Here is a 13,734-nt window from a genome sequence, read left to right as displayed (position 1 = left end):
TTTTATATTATTTATATTATTAAATAAATCATTGTTCTGGCATATTTATATGATAATGTGTACTTACATAATAAAATAATATATCATGTACATGCAAACACATCTATTTTTTTAACTATTCTTTCCCCTTTACTTAAATTGATGCTAAAGAGCATACTTGTTTATTTATGTGCATAAATATTTTTTTGTATTTGATTTAATTAATTAATTATCAATATATCCTTTTAAAATTTCCATAAAAGTTACTAACTTTCAGGGGCCCCGCTTTTCCATTTCGCACAGGGCCCTGTAAAATGTAGAAACGGCTCTGGGTCTTAGAAAGTAGTTTCCAGGGAGGAGGGGTGCTAAATAAATTTTTTTTCGAAAAGGGGGGCAGTAAGCCAAATTAATTTGGGAACTACTGACCTAGACCTTGGTGTTTCTCTGAGTCTCTTTCTTGGCATTAAACACCTGTTTTGTTAATCTTTCTTCTCATCTCATCTTCCTTTTCCCTCTTTTACCTTGCAGTTTCGAGGGTTAGTTAATCATCGGAACTCAAATCGTTCACAGGATAAGGTGGTCAGCTGTATGCCCCGGTGTATCCTATGTCCATAATGTTGAGTTTTCAAGGCTGGTTTGCCTGCTTTGTGAGATGAAAAACCCCAGGATAAACCAGGGAAAAACCCTACTGTCCACGTTCAAGACTGGCTAACTTGGCTATGGCTAAGGAAGATCCTTCAGCTCTTCACGTCACTGACGGGAATCGAACCTAGGACACTCCTTCCCCAGACATATGGTTGCAAAGTGCACAGCCACTAGGCTAACCACACTTTCTTCATCCATTCTATTTAAGTGGCCATACCACCTTAAATTAGCTCTCCTAACACATTCTTGAATGTTAATAATGTCAAGTTCCTTTCTAATATCTTCATTTTTTAAAATGATTCTGCCATTGGTTCATTCTCCTAATTTTTCTCGGAACCTTCATATCTGTGGTATCTAGTTTGATCAGATGCTTTATTTTTAGCCTAACTCTCAAATCCATAACTTAAAACTGGTTTAAACACTGTCTTGTATACTGCTAATTGGGTGTTTTGGCTGATTTCTCTCTTTTTCCATATAAATTTATTCAACTGTTTAACTACCATACCAGCTTTGTTTATTCTATTTATTTCCAGATCTAACCTGCCACCTTCACAAAAAAAAAAACTGTGCCTAAATAACTTGAAATATTTTACTTGTTCTATAGGATTTCCATTCAGAATGCAGCTGAAGTTATCTATGTTCCTGCCTATTTGCATACTTTGGGCTTTTAATGGCTGATTTTCATACTAAATTTGTTGCAGCTGTTATTCAATTTAGTTAGAGAATCCTGGAGACTCACACGAGATGTGTTTAGGAATACAAACTTAGCTCTTTGCATAAAACAAAGAGCTAAGTTTGACATCTAATATCAGGCTTGATGCCAATTTCTTTCATAATGTGATAAATATAGATGATGAATAAGAGTGGTGATAATATGCACCCTTCTCTTACCCCTGATTTCACATCAAACCATCTTCCTGTATTTCCTTCAAATCTAACTGCTGACTGACAACTTAAATATAGACTGTGTATTGCTCTGTATAATGTTCCATTCACTCCATATAACTGAAGTGTTTTGAAAAGCTTTACACTGGTCTAGATTTACAAAATTTAAGTACAGATCCTTGTCATATTCCAACAATTTCTCAACTATTTGTCTTCAAGTGAAAATCTGCTCTTGTCAACCTCTCTTTGTCCTGAACTCAACTTGTTCTTCTCCAAGTTTCCCTTCCACAATCTTTCTCGACCTCTTTTCAAGTATGCTTACTTACTTAAATTTTACTAGAAACGCTCAGTAGGGAAATACACATATAATTCTAACATTCGGTTTTATTTCCTTCTTTATAGATGGGTAATATGAAAGCTCTGCTCCAATCATCAGGAATATTTGACCATCTGGCCAGGCCTTCTGAATTATGCAATACGGATACTGTAAAACTTGGCCAAATTTCAACTATTCCAGCTGCCTTTCAACATTTTAGGGTTTTGATAACTTTTTGTACTTCAAGTATGGACATGTATTTCTGATTATATTCCTCTTGGGAATTTTCTACCCAGCCCCATGCTGAAACTGCTTGTTTCTTTTAGCAGTCTTTGAAAGTTATTACTCTAGACCTCTAGAATATCTTTATCTTCAGTTTTCGTGTCACCTTTATCATCTTTGACTCCTTTTACAGTACTCATTTTTCCATTTCTTAGCTTCAATAGCTTCCAGAACATTTTGCCACCGTCCTGATATTTATTTTCTATATTGCTACCAAAGAGTTCCCATGACTTGTTTAACTACTTTTACACACAGCTTAGCTCACTTACATTTCCTCTGTATTCTTTTATGATATCTGCCTACTTATTTGCTAGGAATGATATACAAGGACGGTCTGAAAAGTTCTTGGCCTTGACTATAGATGGCAACACTATTGGCAAGATTTTTTTTTTTTTCTATGTTGGTACCTCTATCATAAGCATCCATGCGAAATTGCAAGTCATTCTATCGAGTAGTGTGTTTTATACAGCTGTCTGAAGCAAAAGTGTTGTCTGTATCCCTTGAAATGGATAAAATTGAGTATCGTGTTATAAAATTCTTTGTAAAAGAAGGTTTAATGGCAAAAGAAATTCATTTGAAGTTCATAAAAGTTTATGGGCACTCTTCTTCATTTTCGACAATTAAGAAATGGGCTTCCGAGTTTAAATGTGGCCGTACCAGCCTTGAAGATGATCCACGTGAAGAGCGTCCAAAAAGTGTAACAACACCAGAAATCATTGATCAAGTGCACGATATGGTATTGGATGACCGGTAAGCCAAAGTGTGTGAAATTGCTAAGACTATAGGTATTTCAAAAGAACGTGTAGGATACATTTTGCATGAAGAATTGCAAATGAAAAAGCTTTGCGCAAGATGGCTGCTGCGCTTGCTCACAGCAGATCAAAATCACACTCACATGAAAATTTCTGAACAGTGCTTGTAATGATGGTATTCATCCATTTAACTACTTGATTTAATCTTCTAACTCTGGGTATGCAGTCTGCCATTACCTTCCTCAAATGCTCCTTTACCACTTCCCATGCACTATCAACGTCCAGCCCTTACAGTTCCATATGCCAGCACTGATCCATGCAATCTCCTAAGTTTGTCAAACTTACCAGCCTTGTAATTCCATATATATTCCTTCTTAGCTACCTTCCAAGTCAAGATCATATGATCACTCTCACCAGTTGGTGGCATTATGGTCATATTGGTTATGGACAAATTCTATGATTCAATGATTCTGGTACATTCCATTGCATGCTGCTACAAGTAATTATTCTTCAGTAACTGCATAAATTCCATTTTCTTTCTCCCATGTGTCTTTGCCTCCTTCCAATCTGTGTTCCTATTTGAAATCCCCCATAATAACTACTCTCTCTCTCTCTACTCATTGTGTCTATTTGCCAACGCATGCTATCCTCATAATCTTTTCCATCATCTGGTCTATAGAAGCATTCAACTGTATATTTTGTTCTGCTGGCCTCTAACTCACACCAGATAGCCTCAAATGTGTTATTTTCACTGGCCTGACCTTTGGATGAACTGCAACCAAAGAGACTAGACGTTCAACTTCTAGTCTCTTTGGTTGCAGTTCATCGACTATTATCAATAACACTCTTCTCCATTCTTGTCTTTCTATCTCCCCCTTCACATTCTATCCCAATAACTATATAATTTCTGTCAACCATGTCTCACTCATGTCAGTAACATTTGGCTAGAACGAATTAACCAGTACCAATGACAAAAACTTCTCTTCTCCTCCACCCCTTGTTCCAAATGCTACTGACATTAGTGTACATAAAATGCAATAGCCCCTTAGGCCCACCACTGTCCTCATGCTTTATACTAACTATCTCATTCTGGTTTGTTACCAGTGATACTAGCTTTGGCATTTTATGCACATTCTTACACTCAGCTGCCTCACTGGTATCTGTGTTTTTTCTCAACAGCCCCCCCCCCCCCAAAAAAAACTCCAGTTTACCCAATTTTCCATTTCCACTTTCATTTCATTCAACAACACTTTTTTCCCAGACTTTTAACACCAAATCCTTTCAGATGCAAACCATTCTTCTTGTATAACTCCTTTCGTCTATCGAATTCACTCCACTTATCCACAAATTCCACATCATTCCTTCTGCATAACCTACACATTGACTTATTTGCAATTATGACTCTCCTACTCAGCTCAGGTAACTCTTTCATGTCCTTCCTGATACCATACTTTTCTCCTTTCAAATCATTTGTTCCAGCCAAGCATTCCTTTCTCTTTTCTCACACTTTTTCCATTCTGTTCTCATCAGAAGATGCTTCACCATTCTCTCCAGCTCGTGCTTCATCCTGTGTATCACTCCACATAACCATGCTATCTCCCTCAGTAGTGTGGGTGATTCTTAATTCTTTACATCTGTCATACTATTATTCTTTCGATCATCATTTTTATTGTCTTTTTCATTCATGTCACTTTTAATCTCTCTTACAATCCTTTCTTCCATTACACTGTTGCACACGTTTATGCATTATTCTCTTGTGGGGATGAATCTGTCCACAACATGTTGGAGGTTTAATGAAATATTTACAGCACTAGGAAAGGATTAAAAACAAATTTTAATGCTTCCAGTATTTCGTCTCAGTCACTGAGACATCTTCAGGGATTACAAATAACTCTTCTAACACACACTCAAATACAACACAATACTAAGGGAAACACATTAGTGACTCTAAAGTCCTATCTAGGTGGTGCACCCTCTATGGGCATTTTAGCTGGCCTAGGATGTAATGTGCAACCTCTGATAATTAATGTTTCCCAAATTTTGGGAAGTTTTATGCAACCGTATTTATTTAAATTCGGTTGATTTCTGAGTGCAATCGCAGATTCTAAAAAGTATCTTTCTTTTTTTTTTTTTTTGAATTTACTATGGTAGAGCATGATGGTTTTTCCTCCAGGAGATCCTGTGGGTCATATCCAAAACATGGTCTGCAATGCCAGAGTCATAATTTCAGATGTATGATTTATGTTCTTCTAAATGGATGGTTGCTGATCTACCTCTATCTGAAGTAAGTCAGCTTGTAGGATCAGGGTAAGTTATATACTCCAGGCACTGAGAGAGGCGGGATCTGATCTTTGGTGGAACGGATAGGGGTAGCAAGTTTCCTGTGGGACTTAAAAGCTATGTAGAGGTTGTACACAGCTTTTAAGTTCCCACAGGACTTAAAAGCTGTGTATTAACCTGGATATTTCTTCAGATGTGCCACAGATGTAGGGTATGGTATGGCATTTCTGAAATCCTTCTGTAGAGATGGCCGAGGAATGGAGGATGAACTGATTATTTTTTTAATTCTGTAATCGCTGTAGCCATTGGAAAGGAAGGTGTTGTGAATGTGGTTGAGTTCGGTTGAAAGGGAGGTTCCACTAAAATAAAGACCGTGGGCTGTATTGGTTACAGTTTTAATAATGCCATATTGTTGAGAGGGATGGTGGTGATGGGAGAGTTTGTGAATATCTGACTGTGTGAGTGGGTTTTCTATATACAGTGAAAGGATGGTTATCATTAGGAATGCTTGTTACTAAGGTGTCTAGGAAAGGTAAACTGTTGTTATTTTCCTTTTCCTTCAGGGTCCGCGTGTTTCTTAGATGCGACTACTTGTTAGTACTACTCCCAACCGACCCGTCACCTGGTCTGCTTCTGGGGGGGGGGGGTATATTTTTGACTGTAGAGGTGTATGTTCACGGGGCCAGTTTTCCTGTTTGCGGGATGAAAAACGCTAGATAAACTGGCGGAAAAAACCCTAATGACCGTGCCCAAGACCGGCTAACTTGGCTATGCCTGATGAAGATCCTCAAATTCCTCACGTCTACAACGGGAATCGAACCTGGGACACTCCTTCCCCAGGCATATGGTTGCGAAGCGCAAAGCCACTAGGCTAACCGCATGGTCAGCAACATCAAGTCTGATGTTATTGGCTATTTCCAGTGCTAAGCGACAGATTCCACATTCGATATTGTACATTATGTCTAGCAATGGCACTTCTTTCAGTACGATGGCAAAATTGTGGCTGAGGCTTAGGGCACTGATGGCATCTTCGTTGAGCCTTTTTGAAAATAGATTCACTACTCATCATGAAGGTTGTTTTCTTGATCATAAATTAGTAAATAATAATATTTGGTTAACCGATCAAGTGTTGATCAATTTTATTAATTAACTGGACCAACTAGTTTCGCCACACTTATCTGTTGGCTTCTTCAGGGCACTTACATATAGGTTTAAACACTCTCACAATTATGCGTAACTGCAAAACTGACTAGAATAATTACAAATGAAATAGTATCCATACTATTACAAATGAAATAGTATCCATACTATTTCATTTGTAATTATTCTAGTCAGTTTTGCAGTTACGCATAATTGTGAGAGTGTTTAAACCTATATGTAAGTGCCCTGAAGAAGCCAACAGATAAGTGTGGCGAAACTAGTTGGTCCAGTTAATTAATAAAATTGATCAACACTTGATCGGTTAACCAAATATTATTATTTACTAGATTCACTACTGTCTGGAGTGGTTGAATTTGCAGTTGTGATTTAGATTTAAACAGGTTGTTATACTTTTTGATGCACTTATTTTTTATTTTTTGGAATTCTTTCTGTGCAGAAGCTTCTGAGATGTCCAAGAGAATGGACCAAATTTCAGGGATGAGTATCACAGAGAGCTCTGATTGTAACGAGCTGATGGTGACTTTCATTGTGGAGAGGCTGGCACACATTGTGCCGATCTGCTCTCATAGTAGTGCAAGTTTGGCATGTTTGTTTTAATTAGTTTTAATCCTTTCCTAGTGTTGTAAATATTCCATTAAACCTCCAACATGATGTCCTCCCAGCACTTAAGCCTCAACACACAGGTTCTGTCCACAGCTTTAATCTCTCGACCCAATCCTCACTTTCTTAGCATTTTTGGCACATTCTCCCACCGTTATTACTTTCAAACCATAATCTTTCCACCTTCAGTAATTCATACATCTCACAGACATTGCACTGAACAAAGTTCATCTGGTTGAATTCTTTAAACATGATGCCTAGGTCACCATTGCTCTACTTTCAATCAGTGCTACGTACCATGCAATGTTACTTACCATGCAGAAAGACTATATTAGCTATATTTAAATAAATATTTGAACTTAAATCTCATTAATACCACAATACAATATAATATTTAATACAGTTTTTAACTAATATTGCCAATTTTTCTAAACTAAACAAATTAGTTTTCGAAGCTCTCCAAATACAGGTCTACTACAAGATAGCACTTATCATCGATCGATCAATTTAGGCTCAAATCGTTTCTATTTTGGTTTCATTCAGACCAAATCGAACAAAATTCTGACAGATTTAATAATTATAAATTTAATAGCTTGCAAAATTATGCAAGCTATAATTCTGACATTCTTATTAATTTAAAAAAAATTTCCAAGTACTACTATTTAGTAAAGATTAATCATTCTTTGAATAATGTAAATTTATTGTAGACATCATGGTTCTCAGAAAAACACCAGAATATTAACAATTGAAAATTTAATGCTAAACAATTTCAAATGGTATTGTCTGTAAATAATTAAAAGAGGTTGCTGCTGTGATGTGTGTTTGCCATATGGGTATGCTGCTGTGCAGTGGATTTTGAACTAGTCTTAGGTTAAGACTGATTGATAAAACTTTTTTTTTCCCATATTATGGTTATGTTTTTAATTAGTACACTTGTTTGAAATAATTTTTGTCTATTTTCCCTCTCACTTATAAATGGTGTAATTTTATTGGGAAACAATTTGAATAGATTTTTCCCCCCCCCAATCAAACCAGAATGATAATTTGTCTTACTTTGATTTGAATGAAGTTTTGTATTTCTGATCACTATTAAAACTTGTTTTAGTTGGACCATTTTAATGGCCAGTTTAGAAAAAGAAATGTTGACAGTATATCCAAAACTTGCTGTAGGTTCAACTGTTATGATATAAGTTCTTATTCTTCAATTGTTAGCATAATATTTATACTTGTTTTCTTGCAAGAAGAGACATTCTGTATTTGTGTGTGTGTGAGAGAGAGAGAGGGTGAAGGTAATGCCTTTACTATGCCATCAACAGGCAGTGGGTTAGAATCCCTATTCCATGCATATCTGGAAAGTCTTTAGCTGGTAGGTGATTGTCATCACTTGATGTTGAAACTATCACCTTAATTAATGAAAGCCTGAAGTGGCATGAAAAAAGATCATGTTTGTCCCTAGAGCAGAGTTGGTAGTTTATCTGATGTGGCTTGCCCACAGTACTAATGTATTATATATGTTTTCAAACTTTAATTAAGGATTGAGATAAGAGTTCACAATGAGAGCTGAAACAAACAAACTGAATTTAATCTGTAACATGACTCAAATATGAAAACCATTTATTATATTTATGCAATTCTGTCAGTTATTGCATTCACTAATCTAACTGAAATCAATCAAACTGTTCAACTTCTCATATTTTCAGGAACTTCCCAGTACCCAAGGAACGTGCTCTAGTGGTCATCGGGCATCTGTGCATTCACTAGTTGCAGGATTTATCCATCTTATTGGTCACCTGACAGCCATTCCAGCTTTCTGTGCACATATTGATCAGGTAAACATACTCAATCTTTATAAAGCACTCAGAAAAGTTTGAGACAGTATCATATCTAACCTAAAGTAAGTAATACGTTCAGGTCCTGCAACTGAGATGGGATCCAAAATTAATAAAAATTTTAAGAGATTTTATGGTAAAGAAAGTACTTACAGAATTTTGACATTTTAATTTTAATATTACATAAAATTTTAGTTAAATTTGTTCCATTAGCTGACATTTCTCTGTTTGGGTTTTCTCTGACCAAAACAGCAGGGACCTTGTTTAACTAAACAGTTACCCCCCCCCCCCCCAAAGCAACCATAGCTTCATGTTGTGCCAACACTTTTTGAGGTTTTAAGTCAATACAGAATACTTCATATACTAATTTTTAAATTTGCCAGCCCATTCTTGTTCATTTGGTATCTGAATAATAACTAGATGTATCATGAAGAAGTGAGGATTGGATATTGAATCAGAAGCCTTAGTTATCTCTCCAAATTCTTTAATTACTGCATAGTGATCTCTCCAATTTATCCGCTTCTGACCATTAAGCAACCATACACAAACTCGGCATCAATAGAACTGAATATAGTCACTATGAATGAAAGGCATATCAAATTATAAGAATTGTGACTAGCTGAAGGATTATTGAAGTACCATGTCAGCTTAATTAGTTTTATCAAGGCACAGAATACGCAAGCATTTGAGACTCTTAAATAATAACTATAAGATGTTATTCAGTGAATAGGAAAAGAAAGTAGCTGTTATAGTATTCAACATTAAACCTGAAGATAAACTTCATGTTTTGGTTTGAGTGATATAGCAAATTTAAAAATTGGGAATAGCATAATACTTATTTGTACCTATAGCCAAAAAGTATGAATGAAGTAGGCTTATTTTTTGAGTCATCAGACAACTACAGAGTAAGTGAACAGTGGATATTAGGGTGCATCTTAAAAGCAAATTTTAAATGTTTTGAATTTCATATGAGCACCTGTGCATTGTTTTCAAAATAATAATAAGAAAATAGGAAAATAGGAAATGATTTAGAGTATATTTAGGGGTTGCAACAGTTGGTTTGAATATTGCTCCCAATGAAATTATGTTCTTGGCAAAGGTGATTATCTCACCAGGAATGTTAGCTAGAGCCTGCGACTTTTTCATCCATTACACTAAGTTGGAAGCCAGAACAATCTAAGGCTATCCATAATTTTTGAAACCTCTTGAACAGAAGTATTTCTGGAGAGCAGTAGTATGGATTCCAGAACTATTTCAAAAATGTGGTGACAGCAAAACAATCACAACATATCTTTCCACATATTTTGTTCAAAATGGATGCCAACTTCATTTATAGACCCAGTGTTAGTGGAGGTGATGTCGAAGCATGTGCATTTAACCTTGTCACAGATATCCCATTCAACTGCTGCATAAAAAACTGCTTATGTTATCTGTTCACCTGTTATGGTGTATTCCACAGGATTGTGGCTTAAGTTCTTAAATTACAGGATTAGTACCATTGCTGCTTTATGATCACTAAATTCAACGGTGCCAAGGCTGTCTGTCAGATTATCATGAACGATAATTTTTCATCCAGGTTTTGGCTGTGATCTTGAAGTTGATAACTTGATTTGTTCATCACAAGAATCGTTTCCCTCACTTTCAGATGATAAAGACATCAAAGTAGCCTGTTGAAAGTGGGGTACCCTTCTCTTCATTTACTCTTCCTAAAATTTTCTTCTCGGTTCTCTGCTGCAGCTTCTTTCTTTGCAAGTGTCCTGTCTGTACTTCCTATTTTCTTATTATTCAGGTCTCCATGGAGTCGAGACTCATCACTGAAGGTCCTTCCTAGGAAACACAAAGTCTATCATACCACTCCTTGAACTCATTGACCGTTCTTGCTCTCACCACTCTATCAGACAATACATTCCATGGTTCCACCACCCTTCACACAAAGAAACCACTCCTTGCCCTCTTGCTCATAGCTTCCATCCGTACTTTCCAGGTATAGCCCCTTTGTCATCACCCCTTCCCACTGCTCCACCAAGTGAAAGAACTTCCCCAGTGTCCACCCTGTAACTGCCTCTCACCAGTTTAAAAGTCTTGATCATATCACCTCTCCTTCTTCTATCCACTAACTCTGCAGTCCACGTTCCCTCAGCCAGTCCTCATAACTAACATTATACAGTCCTGAAACCATTTTTGTTATCCACCTCTGCACCCTTTCACAGTTAATTTATCCCCTTCAAATCCTGGGAATCAAATTTGAGAACAATAATCTAAGTGTGGTCTGATCAGGGTCTTATACAATGGAATGATAACTCTTCTATCTCTGCAGATCAGCATCCTTCTCGGTATTGCAGCAATCCTCTGGGTTACCTTCATTACCTTTGTAATATGCTATCCAAATTTCAGTTTTGTTTAAGACAACTGTTGAGTTTCCTTTATCTGCTTTTAAGATGATAATTTTTCCATTTTTCTTCAAACTAAACATAGCTCTTTTTTTTTTTCTGAAGGCATGATATTTGGGTTTGAAGCTCTTGAAGATGAGAGAATGATGGGTGCTTTTCGGTCTGAGATCATTTGCTATGGGTCTTTTCTAACATAGAAAAGACGAAACTGTCTTTTCTATGTTACATATGATGTCCACTTTAGGAATCTGGTCTGGGACAATAGCAAAATTGAACCCTTTCTTTAGTATACTAACTTCCAGTTTGGTTAAAACGTGTTCAGAGAAATTGAAAATTACTGTGTTATCTGGCAGATTAGGTCTTGACTTATAACTGTTTTCATAAAGAGCATTGAATTTTTCAATTTGGCTTTTTTTGCTGATAGAAAAGGCCTTGAGAAAACTATTATTTATTATGTTGTCTAAAAGTGACCATAGGTTTTGGTCTATATTTTGTAGATGTCTTCGTATATTTGATAACATTTCATATCTACTTTGCTTAATTCAAATCTAACATGTATGTTGTATACGCTCACGTAAAGGTGTCAAGGATGTTTTGAAATATATTTGTTTAGCCCTTCGTGAATGGAACTGTTCTTTCATAATGAGAAACTTAGGAACGATATTATAGTTCCTGCATCTTTTTAAGAAAGTAAGGTGGTTAATCACTGTAGCTTTTTTACATTTAAGTTGCTCAAAATCTGCATACCTGGTGCTTTATTTCCCCATGGAGACTATTCATGATGATTCTATGTTATTTTTGACCATCTAAATGTAAGAAAAATTGACAGAACTGGGTTTATATTGGCCGAAGGATTTTAATTGATACTAAGTAAGAAATACCAACAAGTTTTGCCAACTTAGTTGTTTGGCTTCTTCAGGGTGAATGTTGTATCTTTAAAAGAGATACAACACAACTTAAATACTTAAACTGTTCATGAAGGAATGAACCGAATACAATTGTATTTTTTACAAATACAGAAGAACGCGTACATCAAATGCATGGAGCGTGTATGATGTCAACTATTATTATGCCAGAACGCTCTGTAATTAGCAGCGAAATTTAACTCTGGCGTGATGGTCTTCCAAATATCAGCTAGAATTAATCCTTGGTTTCTATTGAGGTTGTGTTTAGAACAGATGACTGTTATGGCTTCTTTTATGTATCAGGAGTGGAAATTTTCCTCTCAATAGGGCATGGAGCTTTTGTCCCATTCGATGGTATGGTTTATCCTCGAGAAATGAAGAGCTAACCCAGAATTGTCTTCTCTGTTATTGTTTATATCTCCTATGTGTTCTTTTTTTCTAATTTCCAAGCTCTTGAGGTGTGACCAATGTAATTTAATCCACATGAACAGGGGATGTTATAGACACCGGCATATTTGAAGAAGGCATGACTGTCTTTCGATCTTAAAAAAAAAAAATGGCGGATAGTCTTTAAAGGTTTAAAAATCACTCGTATTTCATGTGGCTTCAGGAGTGTAGCAATCTTTTTAAAAACAGTTTCTAAAAAGATTGCTACACTCCTCAAAGTTTTAAAATGGCTGAATTGCATAATTCAAATAAAGTCTGAATAAAAAAAAAATCAAATTTCACCCAGCTATAAAAAGGAAAATGAAAAACAGAAAGTGGATAAAAGGAAAACAGCGTAAGAATTACAAAAAAAATTCCTTACCAAGTGCTCAGATAAGATTATGCAAGTGTACTTAAGGCTAAAAAAATTGTTGAAGAGAAACATTATTATTAGAGCTCCATGTGGTCAAGAGTCATCATGGGTGGTCTCACTCTCACAGACATGACTCATCATACCATGACTTAGATGCATTCACTATCTCCATGCTCACCACACTTTGTGGGCAGTGCATTCGAACCACCCCTACTCTCCACACATTGAACCTACTTCTTAACCCTTTTCTTCTTATACAACTTCCAGATATGACCTTTGTTTTTCCCCTGTCTTCACCCACTCTGTGAAACTCTCATCCATAGTAATGCAGTAATAACCTCTTACCAACTTGTCTCGATCATGTCCCTCTTTTCCTTCTATCCACTAAATTCTGCAAATTGTATTTCCTCAATCTTTCTTCATACTCAACATTCCAAGGATTAGAAACAACCATAGTCAATCTGAACTCTTTCCAATAGCTTCATCCTTCTGAAGATCAGGTGACCAAATCTGTGCACAGTAATCCATATACAATCTGATCAAGGCCATAATGGAATCATAATATCCTTACTTTTACATGTCAGTGTCCTCTGCATCATTGTCATAATCTGCTGTGCTGCCCTCACAATTTTAGTAAAATGCCCTTGAAATTTTGGGTCTCTATCTACCATTATCCCCTTGATCCTCTTCTCCAAAATATCCCCACCAACCTTATACTCTTCGTCCCAAATGTGCTTCCCAAATTTTAAAACCTTACACTTTGCTACATTGAACTGTTACCCCTCCACACATTCAACCAGTCTATTTCACTTGGAAGGCTACATCTATTCTACTCCTCATATCTCTTCCATCTTCATATTATCATCTACAAACAACTGTATATCACTATTCAAGTCCCTTCCAATATTATT

At 36.2% G+C, this 13,734-nt stretch overlaps 1 protein-coding gene across 2 annotated transcripts in view; it reads left to right on the top strand.

Annotated features, from left to right (window-relative positions):
* The window catches only part of stmA (Protein EFR3 homolog stmA), a 382,799-nt gene that overhangs the window by 283,513 nt on the left and 85,552 nt on the right, over window positions 1–13,734 (top strand). For both annotated transcript variants that reach the window (XM_090409773.1, XM_090409772.1), the window contains exon 14: window positions 8,601–8,729. In XM_090409773.1, the coding sequence (XP_090265899.1) occupies window positions 8,601–8,729 (129 nt within the window). The remainder of the gene's footprint in view (window positions 1–8,600; window positions 8,730–13,734) is intronic.

This window comes from Typopeltis vanoorti, chromosome 20 (genome assembly GCF_054136105.1).
Source record: "Typopeltis vanoorti isolate ZY-2024b chromosome 20, IOZ_Tvanoo_1.0, whole genome shotgun sequence".
NCBI classification, from domain to species: domain Eukaryota; kingdom Metazoa; phylum Arthropoda; class Arachnida; order Uropygi; family Thelyphonidae; genus Typopeltis; species Typopeltis vanoorti.
The sequence above is the reverse complement of the archived record's forward strand: the minus strand, read 5'-3'. Positions and strand labels throughout refer to the sequence as shown.